Source organism: Corvus moneduloides, chromosome Z (assembly GCF_009650955.1).
Source record: "Corvus moneduloides isolate bCorMon1 chromosome Z, bCorMon1.pri, whole genome shotgun sequence".
NCBI lineage: Eukaryota > Metazoa > Chordata > Aves > Passeriformes > Corvidae > Corvus > Corvus moneduloides.
In genome coordinates, this window is record NC_045511.1 from 68479816 (window position 1) to 68494441 (window position 14626).

General features: G+C 39.2%; 2 protein-coding genes across 6 annotated transcripts in view; both read left to right on the forward strand.

The window, feature by feature from the left end:
• LOC116437867 (T-cell activation Rho GTPase-activating protein-like) overlaps positions 1–14626 on the forward strand; it is a 633784-nt gene that overhangs the window by 306452 nt on the left and 312706 nt on the right. The gene's annotated exons all lie outside the window — the stretch shown is intronic.
• The window catches only part of MCC (MCC regulator of WNT signaling pathway), a 186785-nt gene that overhangs the window by 139056 nt on the left and 33103 nt on the right, over positions 1–14626 (forward strand). For all 5 annotated transcript variants that reach the window (XM_032096158.1, XM_032096159.1, XM_032096161.1 and 2 more), the window contains 4 exons: positions 3004–3210; positions 11965–12111; positions 12414–12503; positions 13166–13314. In XM_032096158.1, the coding sequence (XP_031952049.1) occupies positions 3004–3210; positions 11965–12111; positions 12414–12503; positions 13166–13314 (593 nt within the window). The remainder of the gene's footprint in view (positions 1–3003; positions 3211–11964; positions 12112–12413; positions 12504–13165; positions 13315–14626) is intronic.

Below are 14626 nucleotides of genomic sequence, written 5' to 3' on the forward strand. Positions count from 1 at the left end.
TAATGCATTTAAGTGGTTTAAATCCTTCAGCTTTGGTGGTTAAATTTCACTAGGTTCCTTTTAATGCAGTTGCTGCTGATTTTTTTTTTTTTTGCTTTTTTATACAAATCATGTGACCCTGGCTAACTCAATTGTTTCTGTCCCACAAAAACTGAAAAGACCTTGAAATTAAATTTATCAGACTGTCTTTCAAACTGAACGGTTACAAAAGCATCCTTTAAGAAAATTTACACAAAATAATCTGGTTAATGTTTCATTTATTTTGGAGAACACAGCAGTAACAGATACCTAACCACTAAAATTTTTCTGATTAAAAAAGCTGTAAATACTTCCAAGCATGAAACATTTAGAACGTGAGAACAGCTGTACTGGGTTGGACCAAAAGTCCATCTGCCTAGTGGCAGATGCTAATGGAAAGACAGCATCAAAAATGACATGCATAGTATGTTCTTCCCCTTCCTTCAAAGGTGCTTCCAGCAAAGTGGGTCTGCAGGGACTTGAACCAAAGATGATGTCTTTGTGTTTAATTGTAATGGATGGAGTTTTCTTCCTTATTTATATCTACTGTGTTTTAAAACCTGTCTAAATTTTTGGCTTCCATAAATTCTCTTAGGAGTAAATTCTGCCATTGAGTTACACCATTTGAAGAAGTACTGCTTTTTGGTTCTTTTAAACCTGATACTTGCTGATTTAATCTGATACCATGTCTGTAACACAACACTTCTTTTAAAGAAAATAAGGCAGAGAGCACTGATGGCAGTGTCAGAGACAAGACTGGAATTACCATGATATGACATCCTGTTGCCCTGTGCTCGGAACACGACATTATCATTCAATCCTACACTCTTTGAAATTATACCTGAATTATCTGCTGTGCAGCAACACATCAGATAAAACTGCTCTGTAATGCTGCTTTGAAGAAAACTAATCAACGTTATTTTACACAGCTGTATCTATGTACAGTGTTTATGTTTCATTTTCCATAGAGGATGGTTGGTAGCATATTGGACTCCGGAGAATTGCTGTAGTAGTAGTGCTCTGAGGAGAAGCAGTGGCTTAGGAAGGGGAGGGGTTGGGAAAATAGCAACACTGGAGCATGGGGAATAAGGAGGAAGGAGGCAGCGGCAGAACTTCGCATTACAGGGGTGAGAAAACAGCAGGGGAAGTTCAGATGGGTGGCGGAGGGAAGAAGGGAGAGAAGAAATCAGCAACAAAGAGGCACTGTTTAAAATAAAGCTGGCATCCTCAAAAGAGAATGCTCCTGCCATTACAGAGCTTCTCTTTACATCATGTGATTAACCACCCTGTGCTTATTCAGAACTTGAACTCATCCTCATGCTGTGTTGAAATAATTTACCTTGGCATAATTTCAGACCTATGGGTCCAAGTGAAGCTAATACAAGGGAGAGCTGTGGCTTCTTTCATCTCAGAGGTGCTGCAAGGCTCTGCTTTTTCAGAAAAGTCATTTCAGTTTCCTATCAAATCTGTAAGCAGAATTACAGTGTAGATACTCTGTCAATAGTGTTTCATAATTGTGGGTCTAGATGTATTGCAGTTTTATGTAAGAGAGACATGAAATACAATTCAAAAGGATAAACTGAACAAATAATAAAATTTCATTGATACCTCAAAGTCACAGGGTGCTGAAAACACTGGGAAGATTTCTTGCAGAAAAAAAAAAGTTGTGCCTCTAACTAGGTTTGTAATTTTCAGCTGTGCTCTAGTTGGTTCTTTTGGTCCCTCCCAATTTAAAGAAATAAACAAGGTAGCAATTTTTGTTATATAGAGAATCAGAGGTTCATAGAATATGCTGAATTGGAAGGGACCCATCAGGATGTAAATGTTCTTTTGAATAAAACAATTAAATAGATTATTATTAACGTTGGTGCATGAGTTCTCTTCCATATTAGATGTAAAAGTATAGGCTTTAGCTATAACTTTTTTTTTGTATTAGGCAGTGAAATGAAACTTTCTGCATTGCCAGTGATGTCAAATATTCTTTTGTTTTCCATGTTTCTTCCAATCATTTTAATACACACTGCTCTCCAGGGAGATTCAAAAGCTTATGGGCAACATTTGGAGTGGTTTTGCTTGTTGCAGGTATCTTCCAAAGCTGAAGAAACGGAACACAGGCACAGCACAGACTGGGTAGTAGATTCCAAACTGCACGTTGAGTGTTACGATGTGTTTCAGGATGTTGGGTGGCCAGTCTGACAGTCAGTTCAGGCATGGCAGTATTCCCTTGCTGCTGGTGGGTGCTTGTAGTTTAGTTTCACCCACTGGAAGTTCCTTAATATCCCTCATACCAAACAGTGCCTACAAGGCGCAGCTCTGAGCACAGAGGTGGGACGGGAAGTGCTGAATGTCATTGTGTCCCAGAGAAACCCAGCCTTTTTTTAGGCACTGGAAAGGCTGTAACATCCCCTGTAAGCCTAGCCAAGGCCAGAGTTCTTTCTTTTATTTTGCTGTCACCTCAAGGAAAGAACATACTCAGGGACATGGGAAAGAAGAGCCCTCTTTTAATCCTCTCCCACTCTTTTCCTTGCCCTTTTCTGGCATTGGTCTAGCAATAAATAAGGCCCCATGCCATGCACGTTCACAGGCTGCTCATTTCTGCCTGTTACTCAGCAGGGAAACAATAAATACAGTGCTCGCCCATGACAAGCAGTCATTAATTTGTTCTAAAGTATTCCAAGATTAAACTACCAGGATTGCTGGCATTCACAGGTGACATGTTTTATTTGCGTGTATTTGTCTTTTTTGGTGTTTGTCAGTATGAAATGTTTTAATGAAATGGTCAAACTGTCAAAGAAAATAAGTAATAATTTTGTTTGCTATTACTTGGCAAACAAAAGAAACAAACAAATGGTGTTGAGAGGCTAGGAGTGTATATATATAAGTGTGTAGAGTTGCCTGTTAACACGTATTTCTGTCCCATCTACCCATTAGTCCTGCTCAATTGTCTTTGCTCCTTTCTGTTTGTTGATGACTCTGTTTTTGCAGACCGTGGAGGAGATAGAGGGTGTGCTGGGACGTGACCTTTATCCAAACCTGTCTGAGGAGAGGTCTCGGTGGGAGAAGGAGCTGGCTGGCCTGCGGGAAGAGAATGAGAGCCTCACAGCCATGCTGTGCAGCAAAGAGGAGGAGCTCAACAGGACCAAGGCCACCATGAACGCTGTCCGTGAAGAGAGGGACAGACTGCGGAGAAGGGTAAGGCTGCTGCACAGATGATGCCGCCTTCTTCCTCCAGCCTGTGTGATTTTGTCACCAGAACAGGCTTCTCTTTAATCTCACTTCCTGTGCTGGCTGTAGGGCTTTTTGTTTTTCCAAAGCTGGGCTATACAAATGACAAAATTAGGACAGAACTGAACATAATTGAAAAAGAGTGTGTGACAAACAGCCAACGTGCACAACAACCTGATTTCAGAAATTGTGTGTTAACAGAAAAACTGATATTCATCTTCAAGGAAGCATATGTAACTTGGCTATAGAGAAAGCAGATGTTCGTCTAGTGAACTTTCCTATGAGGCTCTTTTTTCCTGTAAACAACAAATATTTCTTTGTTTTTTGATGGGAATTCAGTTTGTGACTAGGAGAAAGAAAAAGACCAGGACTCCTGTCAGTGGGTAATAATTCACCCACTGAACAATAAGAAGTTCCAGCCATGTCCTGCTTCCCTATCTACATTTTATGATGCTTTAAGGTCAGATGAAGGTTTTGTGCTTTGTGTGGAGTCCAAAGTAAAAAAAAAAGGGGGGGAGAAATTTGTTCACAAAAAAAGATGAAAGATCCAAGAGAATGTGACCTCAATCTCAGTTACTTTTAAAATCTGTTAACTTTGTACCTGTTAAATTTGCAGAGTTTTGGCTAGATATGAAGTATCTTTGTTTTTGAAACAGGCAGTTTAGGGTTCATGTTCAGTCTGAATGACAAGTCAGACCACCATATCATGGTAAATTATTGCAAGTATTACTCTTTACCAACTGGCAGCAGATGAAGTTTTTTTGGTGTTCTAAACCAACACTGTTCTGCAGTGACGGTGCCATTTTAGTGTGAACCTGCATTGTGTGAGATTTCCAGTCTTCAGATAAGAAGCCACAAATTACCTTTTCAAAACTGTCTATCCTCTCCTAACAATAAAAAGGCATGTGTGATGAGGCAAGAATAGTAATCTCCTATTGTATAAAGCAAGACCACTTCAACTTTTCCTTTGTAAATTTTTGTCTTATTATATACCATAGGCTGTTTTCAGTCCTGGAATTTTTGGACTGATTTTATAGTGACAATTTTTTTTAGCGGAGGCAATACTACCCCTTGAGCTACAGAAGTAGCATTGGTGGACTGGCTGGATTGTTGCCAAATTGAGGGGGTGGACACCAACACAAGCAGGCAGAAAATAGAAGCGTGTGCTTGAGAAATTTGCTTACACAAATGCAGATATTGACACTACAGGTGATACAGATCAATACCTAGATACCCAACAAGAAAAAGATAGCTGACCTTGAGCACAGAAAAAGATTCATGTTTTGAGAAGTATGGCATGCAAGCTAAGGGGCTTGAAAGAATGGTCACAAGAATTTATGCTGACAGCTCCTCAGTTCAGGAACAGAAAAGGGGAGAGAGTTGGTGTTGTACCCTCAGGGATCAGCATGGCTGAGCCATGGTGGCAAATTCAGTTCGATGAGGTACCAGTAGAGACTGGAAAAACTGTATAAAGAGTAGCAAGATCTGATCTGGAATGTTATATGTCATTCTTATCTCTTATGCATGTAAAGATGCAGTTTAATTTGGCAGAAAATGATGTACACAATGGTCAGAGAAATGGGCATTATCTGTGGAGAAGGGACTTGTCCTGTTCAGCATGGCGAAATAAAATCTTAGTTTGTTTTCTCTTTACAAGTGCTAGAGAAATAAAATAAAGATGGGAGTAATGGCCCTCTAAACTTAGGGACAAAACTGGAGCAAGAACAGATTAATATGAACCACTTGTGGTTATATGAGGCCAGAAGTTAGACTGTGAAGTGTCTAAGAGGCAGGAAGATCGTGGTTCTGAAGAAACAGTAAGGAGTAAGGCTACCGACTAACTACTTTCTAAATGGAGCTTTAAAATATTAAAGTTATGTTTGTATAATATACGACCTGTTAAAACCAGGATCATTATATTAGGATTGTATCCGAAGGAAAGCAGAAAAAGCCAGATTAACACAGCTGCAATAATGCTAGAGCCAGCCTTAGCATCTTTTCACAATTCTGCTATGTTTTGTCTGGCTGCCAGCAGTGCCAGTTCTCTATTACGGGAGCACCTCTGGTGGAAACAGAATCAAGGTCATCAACTTGTTTCAGTTGTTTGCAGCTACAGAGGACTTTACTGAAATCTGGTAATTAATATGATCCTTATGCAGAACAACTGATTTATTGCCCCCACCAGAGAAGCTAGTTCATGACATATGACCCTGTCTGCACACTATGTAATTGTTGCACTGGAGACCGTATTTGCATTTTTAATGTAGCTTCATGTCCATACTGGCAACAAAATAAATGTTTTCTGTGACCTATGAAATATTTTCTCTATGCCATCTGAACTCAAGAGTCACTTCAAATTATTTCCCTGGAGAGTGGGAAAGGAGGTTCAACTAAAACTTAGTTATTGTCTTTCTCAAATTAAATTGGGTGAACAAGCTTGAAGTTGACCAGATCAATAGGTCTGTTTCTTCAGACCAATGCCCATAATCAAGCAGAGTGCTTTCAATACATTTTTTCTCAGGCTTGTTGGAGATTTAATTTAATTAGGTATTTACTGCACTCAGTTAACAGATTGAACTGCTCTCTGGAACAGAAGCTAAGAAACAACATACATTCAGGTTTGTTTCCCACAGGTCATTAGTGAATGAGGTAATTGCTTACTTCTGTAGGTTGTCTGCAGTGTAACAGCTAATTTCATAGTGCAGAGGTTTACTTTACCTCTGTATTACATTGCTGCATTGAAAATAAAATCTGCTTAGGTCCGGGCTGGTCAGTGCCCCTAGAAACTGCTTACGCATAGCTGACCATAATCCTGAGTCCAGTAATACAGATAAGATGGTGGGGAACTTCTGTACCAGTTTGTGGGATTAATATTGTTATTATGTGAGAATAAGGTTGTAATCAGGTCAGCACTATTTACAACTGCTGTATAGAGTAACAGGCTTAAGTAGTAGAAGAAAAGGTACTATTTGTGTTCTTACACAAAAGCCCATGTATTCAGCAGGGGATTCAAATGAGCAGCTGTGAAACAGCATATAAATTCCATTGTGACTGCAAAGTAAAAATTGTGGGTTTTTTAGTTACTGCCTGTGAAAGTTGCCAGATGAGTGGTACCTCAGCACAGTCCGAAGGAGCTGGTTAGCATAAGAAGCAGCAGATGTGGGCAGCATTCAGGCTTCCTTGAGGCTGTTCTGAAGAACTAAGTCTGAAGTGAAAAGGCAGTTCCAGCGCTGGAAGTCTGTTAAGTCTGTTCTCTTCATGAGCCATATGTCAGCTTGTTCGGTTAATCCCATGCTTCTAGTTGTGAGGATTGTTCTGTACCTGCTTCAAATCAGCTGAAATTGCCAAACTGACCAGAACAAAAACATTTCATTAGCTGTCTTCAACTAAGACCCTAAATAAAACATAATCTGTGGAGCAGTGGAAAATTAGCATTTTCTGTGTGATCCCATCAGCTGCCCACATTTTCCACTCCAGAAAACTTTGATTTTAGCAGAGGGCTCCCACAAAATACGTGGTTCTTGTGGGGAGTTGAAACCTACCCCTACCACAGCAGGACTCAGATCCTTCGCCTTACAGGTATTCTTGGGCCCACACTGTTCTCAGGTGACACAAAGCTGGCAGGATCTGCTGGTCTCTCTTTGTTTTGTTGTCATTCCTGTTGGGATCAGAAGGTATTGTTCCAGATTGCTGGAGAACACTGATGCATTACGGGCCTTTAGAGATTATTATCTGCTTGCACAGCTGAAAGTGATCCTGGAGCTGTTCTGTTCCTTGTCCCTTGATGAGCACCAGAAACCTGAGGTAGCAGCCCAAAGCTATTTCCATTCTCTGCCTCCTTCAGTTGCATGGTATTTGCTTATGCAGCAGCATCTCCTCTTGGGTGTCAACAATGTAGAGTTTTACTTCTGTTTACAAGCTTGCATGCAGATACTCAGTGTTTAGTGAACCTTACAGATACCAGAAAAGATTTCTTTACCATACTCAGTCGATCACAACAGACAATACAGGAACTCAGACTTTGTTTGCTCTGGTGCTCGTGATATAGGAGAGGCTAAAAATTATCTGCCTGAAAGTAGTCACCACTAGGACTGAATGAAAGGTAAGGGGTTCTTTTGGCTGGAAAGGATCCTCGCCACTCAGAGCAGCTTGAATTGTTACACTCGTGTTTGATTTGGCATCTTCTCCTCCACAGATCTGCAGTATGCATGAATAAATTAGAAAGTGGGAGAGGTTCACTCCCTGTGGTTTGTTGTACTTCATCTTCCTCCTCTGTATAATAGGGGAAAGGAAATGAAGCAGCATTAAAATGCTGGGGGGAAAAGTGCTGTTACTTGAAGGGTTCAAAGGTACTGTTTGATTAAACAGGTCACAAGTAGGGTAGAACAAAAAGAATCTCAGGCATGTCCCTCATTTGAAACTGGTTTAGGAAAAAAAGCAGCAGGTGTCCTTTGAATGTGGAAATCAGTGACAAAAACAGGCAGTTTGTAGCTGTGGTGTTTTATTTAGGTTATGTTAATGAATCATGTAGTTGTCACTATGTGTGTGTAAAATAAAAAACCTAAAAACATGCTTCTCAGAGTCATGGTTACAAATAATAAAAGTATTCCACTGAGGTATTTTTCTGTAGCCCATGATACCTTTGGACAAACATGTCTGTGGCACCTGTTAATAGCTTATTATGTCTTTCATAAATTGAACATTGCTGTAGTGTGTCAGCCCTTTTCTCCTCTATCCTTGCTTGCTCTTTATTTAGTTCTTAAGATGGTAAGAAATTACCCTTAATTTTTCACTATTGCTTACTCCAATTCTCAGCATTCAAAGGAAAAAAACTAGAAATGCAGCTAAACAATTGGTTCAATTGCAAAACATCAAATATTAATAAGTGATATTTCCAGTTACTTATGTTTATATCAGTAGCTTGAGAACATCTGTTTGCATCTGACTTTTTTTTGGTATCTAGGCTGTCCATTGCTCTGAAACCTAATAGCTCTGTTGCCTTGTGTCTCACTTAATGCACCTGTTCCTGCTCTTTCCAGGTTCCAGCACTTTTTTACTTCTTTAGTTTCTTGGACTTCCTCCAACCATTTAGAAGATTTTTCTTTTTTTACTGATTTCACAGACATTTCTCTGGATTTCTCCTTTTTCCCTCCATTCTCAACTCCTTTTTTTTTCTGATCATGTAATAAGATCTGCTTGCCAGACAGTTTCCACCTCATTTTAGTGCTTCAGGAGTTTATGGCAATTTTTATACCCTTCTGCATGTTTCTGTTTTTAAACTAGTATGATACAAGGATTCAGTAAATTTTTCTTTAAATCCTTCCTAGTTATTCCTCCTCCCAAACACAGAAATCAACACTTTTCCTGTCTTCTAATGTAACTTTTTTTGGGTTTGTTTCTGTACTTGTCTTTACCCATTGCATTTTGCCAATTTTGTCATCGATTTCCTGTAAGATATTCCCTTCCTCTCTCCCCCATTTCCAAGAGGTTTTTTTGTGTCTCATGTGCAGTACTGCAGTTTACCTTCATTCTACGAGTTAACCTTTACAATAATTTATATTATGTTGGTAATGATGCTCAGGACTGTTTATACAGGGGGTCAGACAATTTTTAATCATGCATTTTAAAACCAGTCTTTTCATAACCCATGCATTCACCAAACCAGAGAAGAAAATGGTTCTTCCAGATTCTGGTTTGTGTTTGGGATATTTTTCTTTTCTTTGGTCATTCTTTATTTTTTCTGTAGAATAGCTACCAGTGTGGAAAAATAAATTTTGAGGAGATGCTGCATACTGCTCTTTTTACAATGGAAGTTTTAGTGACCAGAGATAGTTACCTAAGGTATCTCTGGGCAGTGTGGTAGGTGGGCAGCCCAGTCATGAGATGCTCGGTGAATGTGTGAATTGTGAGATGGGTGATTTTACAGGTCAGACAAACTTGCCCTGTTATCCTGCTCAGAATTACCATCTAGTACTCAGTGTTGCTAAAATTAGCACAGTTATTTGTAGCAGTCAATTCAGCATGTAATTTCACAAATGAAGGCCTGAATTAGTAAATATGTCAAGAAGCATAGATAAGCAGACAGCTTCTTCAAGTTGTGGTTGCTTCTACGATACGATATTAAAGCAGTGAGTTGCATAGATTAACAACTGTGCTGTGCTCTGAGTTTTCTTCTAGAAATGCTTTCCTGAGCAAAGCTTTACCTGACTACAGTCCTAGCCGTGTTCGTTTTTCTGTCTGTTGCCATTGTTGTTTTACAGATCTGTATGAATAATTAGCTTTGTAATCCTGGCCAATAGTCACTGCCCAGTAAGAAAACACACAGTAAAGGAAACCTATCTGCATTAGAGTTTTGTGTGATACAGTCTTTGCATAAGGTAGTTTTAAACTTCAGAGTCTACCAACACTTGGCATTTAAGCAACTTTACCACTCTCTTTCCTGGTTGCACTTAAATTAGGAATGTTACTTGCTTTTGGACTGGAATCTTTCAGGACTGGCTTCTGAGCGTAGGTGAATATTTTAGCGATTTTTAAGTTGGACATGGAAGCTTTATTTTATAAAGAATGCATCTCAATAGTCTTCCTTTTTGTTTGCTTTTAAACAGTGCTGTAAAATAAGCACTTAGAGAATTCAATTTGGAACAGCCTGGGTAAAAAAAAAAGTAATAAATGGCAATTTTGACTTAATGAAGTTCTGGGTTTGCTTTTTTTATTTTTTTTTCAGTGTTAATGCCACAGTACAAATCCTATCTGCACTGACATTCCACATCTGCAAGCAAAAATATGCACGCATGGTTTATTTCAGCTTTATGCATATCAACAGGCTGAAATTACTGGTTTGCACCAGTAGAGCACTTCTGTCCTTAAGGTTTGCATTAGTGCAGCTGTACCCATGTTGAAGCTAAATATGTCAGTATTTAGAACAAAGGAGGCTTCAGCTGCAAATTTGTAGAAGACACTTGGTATGAATGTGCACTTCGTACACTCTGCTCAGTTAACTTCATGGTATAATTACAGTTAAAATGTATAATTCTGGGTCAAGCACCCATATCCATTTTTCAACAAGTTACTTTAAACATTGGGGAATTTGATTTTGAGGTTTTGTGTACTTTAGTTGTTTGGAATAATTTTGTTCAAGGTGTAATGTTCCTCCACAACTGAACAGGGAACTTAGGAGTGCAGTTTGACTTTTATGTGCTTTTAATGTTGCTTTTTAAAAATACCATCTTATGTAAAACACACAGGGTTTTTTTCTTTTTTTTTTTGTAATTTGCAAATACTTAAAAATTCTTTTGACACTAAGTGCACAGGCAGTCTGTCTTTCAGTTTGTATGTGACAGAGGGAGAGGCAGGAATACTCTTCAGGAAATAGAAGCAGGCTGTAGAGGATGGTAGGTGGCATAAGATACTGCTTTGGTGACTGGAGAACACTCCAACTTGAACTCTTTCCTCTGTGCAGTAGGTTGAAGCATCTGTTGTGCAGAGAACACATGACTGCTGCTGCTGCTGCTTCAAGCAGAGATTGATAAAACATTGTCCAGATGCACCTCCACCTAAGAAAGTCTAAGCTTTATTGCAGCTCTAATTTTGGGGTTTTTTGACTAAGGGGCTTCAGCTTGCTTAGTTAGTTCCTTGTATAAATGTATTTAGTATAAAATCCCACCTTGCTTTAGAAAATAGGAATCACAGTTGCATTTCATGCTACATACATGGGAAGATGCAAAATAGGCTGAACTTCACTTGACTGGACTTCTGATCAAATTTTACCAGTTCTGTTTTGTAGAGGGACTGTTCCAATGAAATCACATAGAAACCTCTGTTTTTAAGGAAAATTGTGTTCAGGGCAACTTCCTCTTTAGGTGGTTTCCTTCGCCTTCTCCCATCTCACACTCTGAGATCTGTGGGAAAAGTGAGCTCTGTCTCTTTACCTTGTGTCATAACTGTTGTGTTAAGCAGACCATTTATTCCTTATCTATTAAGAATTATTCCAAGGTAAACACTATAATCTTTAGCACAGCTGTAGTTTGGCTCCTGCAGACCTTTCTTTCTTTTTTTTTTTTTTAACCTTTTAAACTGAAAATCTTTTGACTTCAGTTCTGTAAGTACCTGATGTGTTACGAGGACCATGCAGTGTTTGCAGTGTACATTTACAGAGAGCTTTTGCAGACTGTTGGTTGAGTTCTTTGCTGGTTTGGGTTTTGTTTTTTTTTTTCCTGTACGTTGCTCACTAAATGGTAGTTTTACTTGACTGTAGTTCTGAAGCATGATTAATGTTTGAATTTCTTTAACCTTTAAATATGACCAAGTCATCATGTGATTTATTTATGTCAAGAGGGTTTTTCAGCACTGGAGTTTTCTATTAACAGGAGGATTGTTATTTGATTTGTTTAGCCATCATTATCTTAGGCTGGAGCATTAGCTTTACCCCAGAGAGAATAACTCCTATACCTATAGTACATCTGAAACTTTGAGTAATTATTCTTCAGTGTTATGTTTGCATATTTCCACATTGCAAATAGTTCAAAAAACTGACAGCAGTGGGATTTTAAAATAGCCTTCACTCATCTGCTCCCCACGTGAAAATTTCACGGCCACCACAGTACAAAAATGTAACTTCTGTGCTGAAGCCAGAAGCAATTAGACGTGGCTAGACAATGAGAAAATCTCCAGACTATTTAAACCATAAGAGTGGAAAAATCAGAATGTTATGTTTTATTGCAGGTTCGGGAGCTGCAGACTCGTTTGCAGAGCGTGCAGGCCACGGGCCCGTCCAGCCCGAGCCGTCTCACTCCTGCCAACCGCCCCGTTAACCCCAGCACCGGAGAGCTGAGCACCAGCAGCAGCAGCAACGACATTCCCATCGCCAAGGTGGGGATTTTTTGTTTGTAACCCTCCTCATGACCTGGGGAAAGCAGGCTTCATTTTGTGCTGTGCAAATGTGGGAGATGTTAACTGGGAGATGTCCAAGGGAGTCCTAAGCAGGTCTGTGAACTTGAGCTGTGGAAAGGAATTAAACATTATTGATTGTAGTTCTCTCGGTTACAACACAGGACTCAATTCTCTGGTAGTTTGCTTCAGCTTTGCAAGTGTAACTAGAGAATACATGGGTTTTGTGTGATCTTTATGGGGTGTGTGCTGCTGTGTAACCTGTGCAGCATTCTGCCTTACAGATTGCTGAAAGAGTGAAGTTGTCAAAGACAAGATCAGAGTCTTCATCATCTGATAGACCTGTCTTAGGATCAGAAATTAGCAGCATGGGGGTAAGGACTAAAAACTGTGTGCATGCATGATCCATGTTCCAATAAAAGCATTGTTTTCTTAATAAAATTAATATATGAACTACCTGAAAATACTTTAAAAGCTAATTTGAGGAAAATATTTCAACAAACAATATTTCACCCAGTATTAAGATCTCATTTTCTCGTAACTAGTGGATAGAAATCTCTCTCCTGAGTGACTTCAAGAGGAAAATTTTGGAGTCAGTTCCTCCAAAATACTCTTCAAGAAGACTCTCCAGTTGCATTTCACAACTTTCAACCAACAGCAAACTGGATTCTGCTTTTGAAATCCAATGTAAATCAGTAATGCTGTTGTTACTGTGTGTTAGTATTTGTTTTACTGAAGAACTTGGCTCTAACCCTTTGCTATGCTCTCAAGAACATAAATAACTTGCATAGTAGGCTTTTTAAAAGTATAATGAAATAATGGACTTCACCCTTGGTTAGTAGAATTTTAGAACAAAATGGCTTCTAAAAATGGAATCTTGTAAATATTCTATTCAATGTAAAATTCATAACAAAAACTGAATAATGAATGCCTTGAAGGGAGTGCATGCAAGCAAATGCAGTTCTCAATGCAGAAAGTATCTGGGAGAAATCCAGTGGGTATCCATTCACAATGATCTGTTAACTGCCCTGTGCAGGTGTCTAGTACCGTGGCTGAACATTTGGCACATTCCCTCCAAGACTGCTCAAACATTCAGGAAATCTTCCAGACCCTCTATTCACATGGATCTGCTATCTCTGAAAGTAAAATCCGAGAGTTTGAAGTGGAGACGGAGAGATTAAATAGGTGAGCTGGAAAGTTAGATGTGCTCACACGTTGTCTTCTGTTAGCTTTGTTAAAGTTGGCTGCTTTTTTACCCTTTTGGAACATTTCTTAGTTCAGTTTCAGCTCAGCTGTGGCAGCTGCAGATAAACATGGAATGTGGTTGCTGAAGAGGAGATTGAATTGTGTGCTAATGATTCTTTCCATGAGTATGAGTTTGTTCTTTATTAGATCAGCATGGCACCTTCCCTTGTCTGAACTGTGGAGTGTCCCTTCTCTGTGCCTGACCAAGTAGTCATGGTATCAGTTTTCATAAGACACATCACTCCTTGAAATAAGGACTCCCATAACTTAGTCTGAATCATTCTGGAATTATCTCGCTTTGTTTTGTCCTGAGGAAACAGAAGAATAGCATTTAACCGTCTCGATAAATGTACTGATACGTGGTGGTGTTGCATATATACCAGGAAATAGGTTTCTGTCTGTAGAAGAGAGATTGCAGCTTTCTGATTGCAGTTAAAATACTGCTGGGGTTACCCTTCAGCAAGCTCTATCAAAACCAGTGTTTTGTGTCTTTTTTGGCACATAAAATCAAAACTGTGGATCACGAACGTGAGAATCATGTCTCAGCGTGCCTCTATCCAAATTCTGTCTTCCCCACACCTCGCTCAAATTTAGTCTGATCAGTACAATATCCCTTTATTTATAGCTCATGTTTTTGTAGTGCTGCAAAACGTGATCCTTGTTTTCTTTTTTTTTTTTTTTTTTCTTTTCTTCTGCACACTGCACAATTATGCTTTGACAGCATGTATCATAGAAGATGTCAAGATACAGAAAGTGACGAGTTGTAGCAGCTAGAAAAGTCAGGGCTTTATTCTGGTAACTGAACAAATGGTATACTAGCCATTCTCATTGTTCTTTTTCAAGAAGTCAGTGATTTTAGAGTCCTGGATGGCATGGATTTCTTCATTAGCTACCTGTGCAAGGTTTCAAATTGTTGGTCTCTCTCATTTTGGTATATATCCAGTTTTTACAGTTAGGCATAGTACATCTCAGTTGTCAGCAGAGAGAATAAACAGTAATACTGGTATTCTGAATCTTCATTTTCATGTTCACAGTTAATCTCATTGAGAAGGTTATTGTGGTTAAGCTTCTGTTTGACTGTTGCCTGAACATTTGAAGATTACATTGCCCCACTGAAACCTCATTCGTAGTTCAGAAGTTCGCTCTCTAATCACAACCCAAACACAACTTCAGGTGGAATGGTTACTCTGGATGTTCAGAAGAAAGGAGGCATTTATGCAACTGCATGATCCCTGCACACACCCACAGTCAC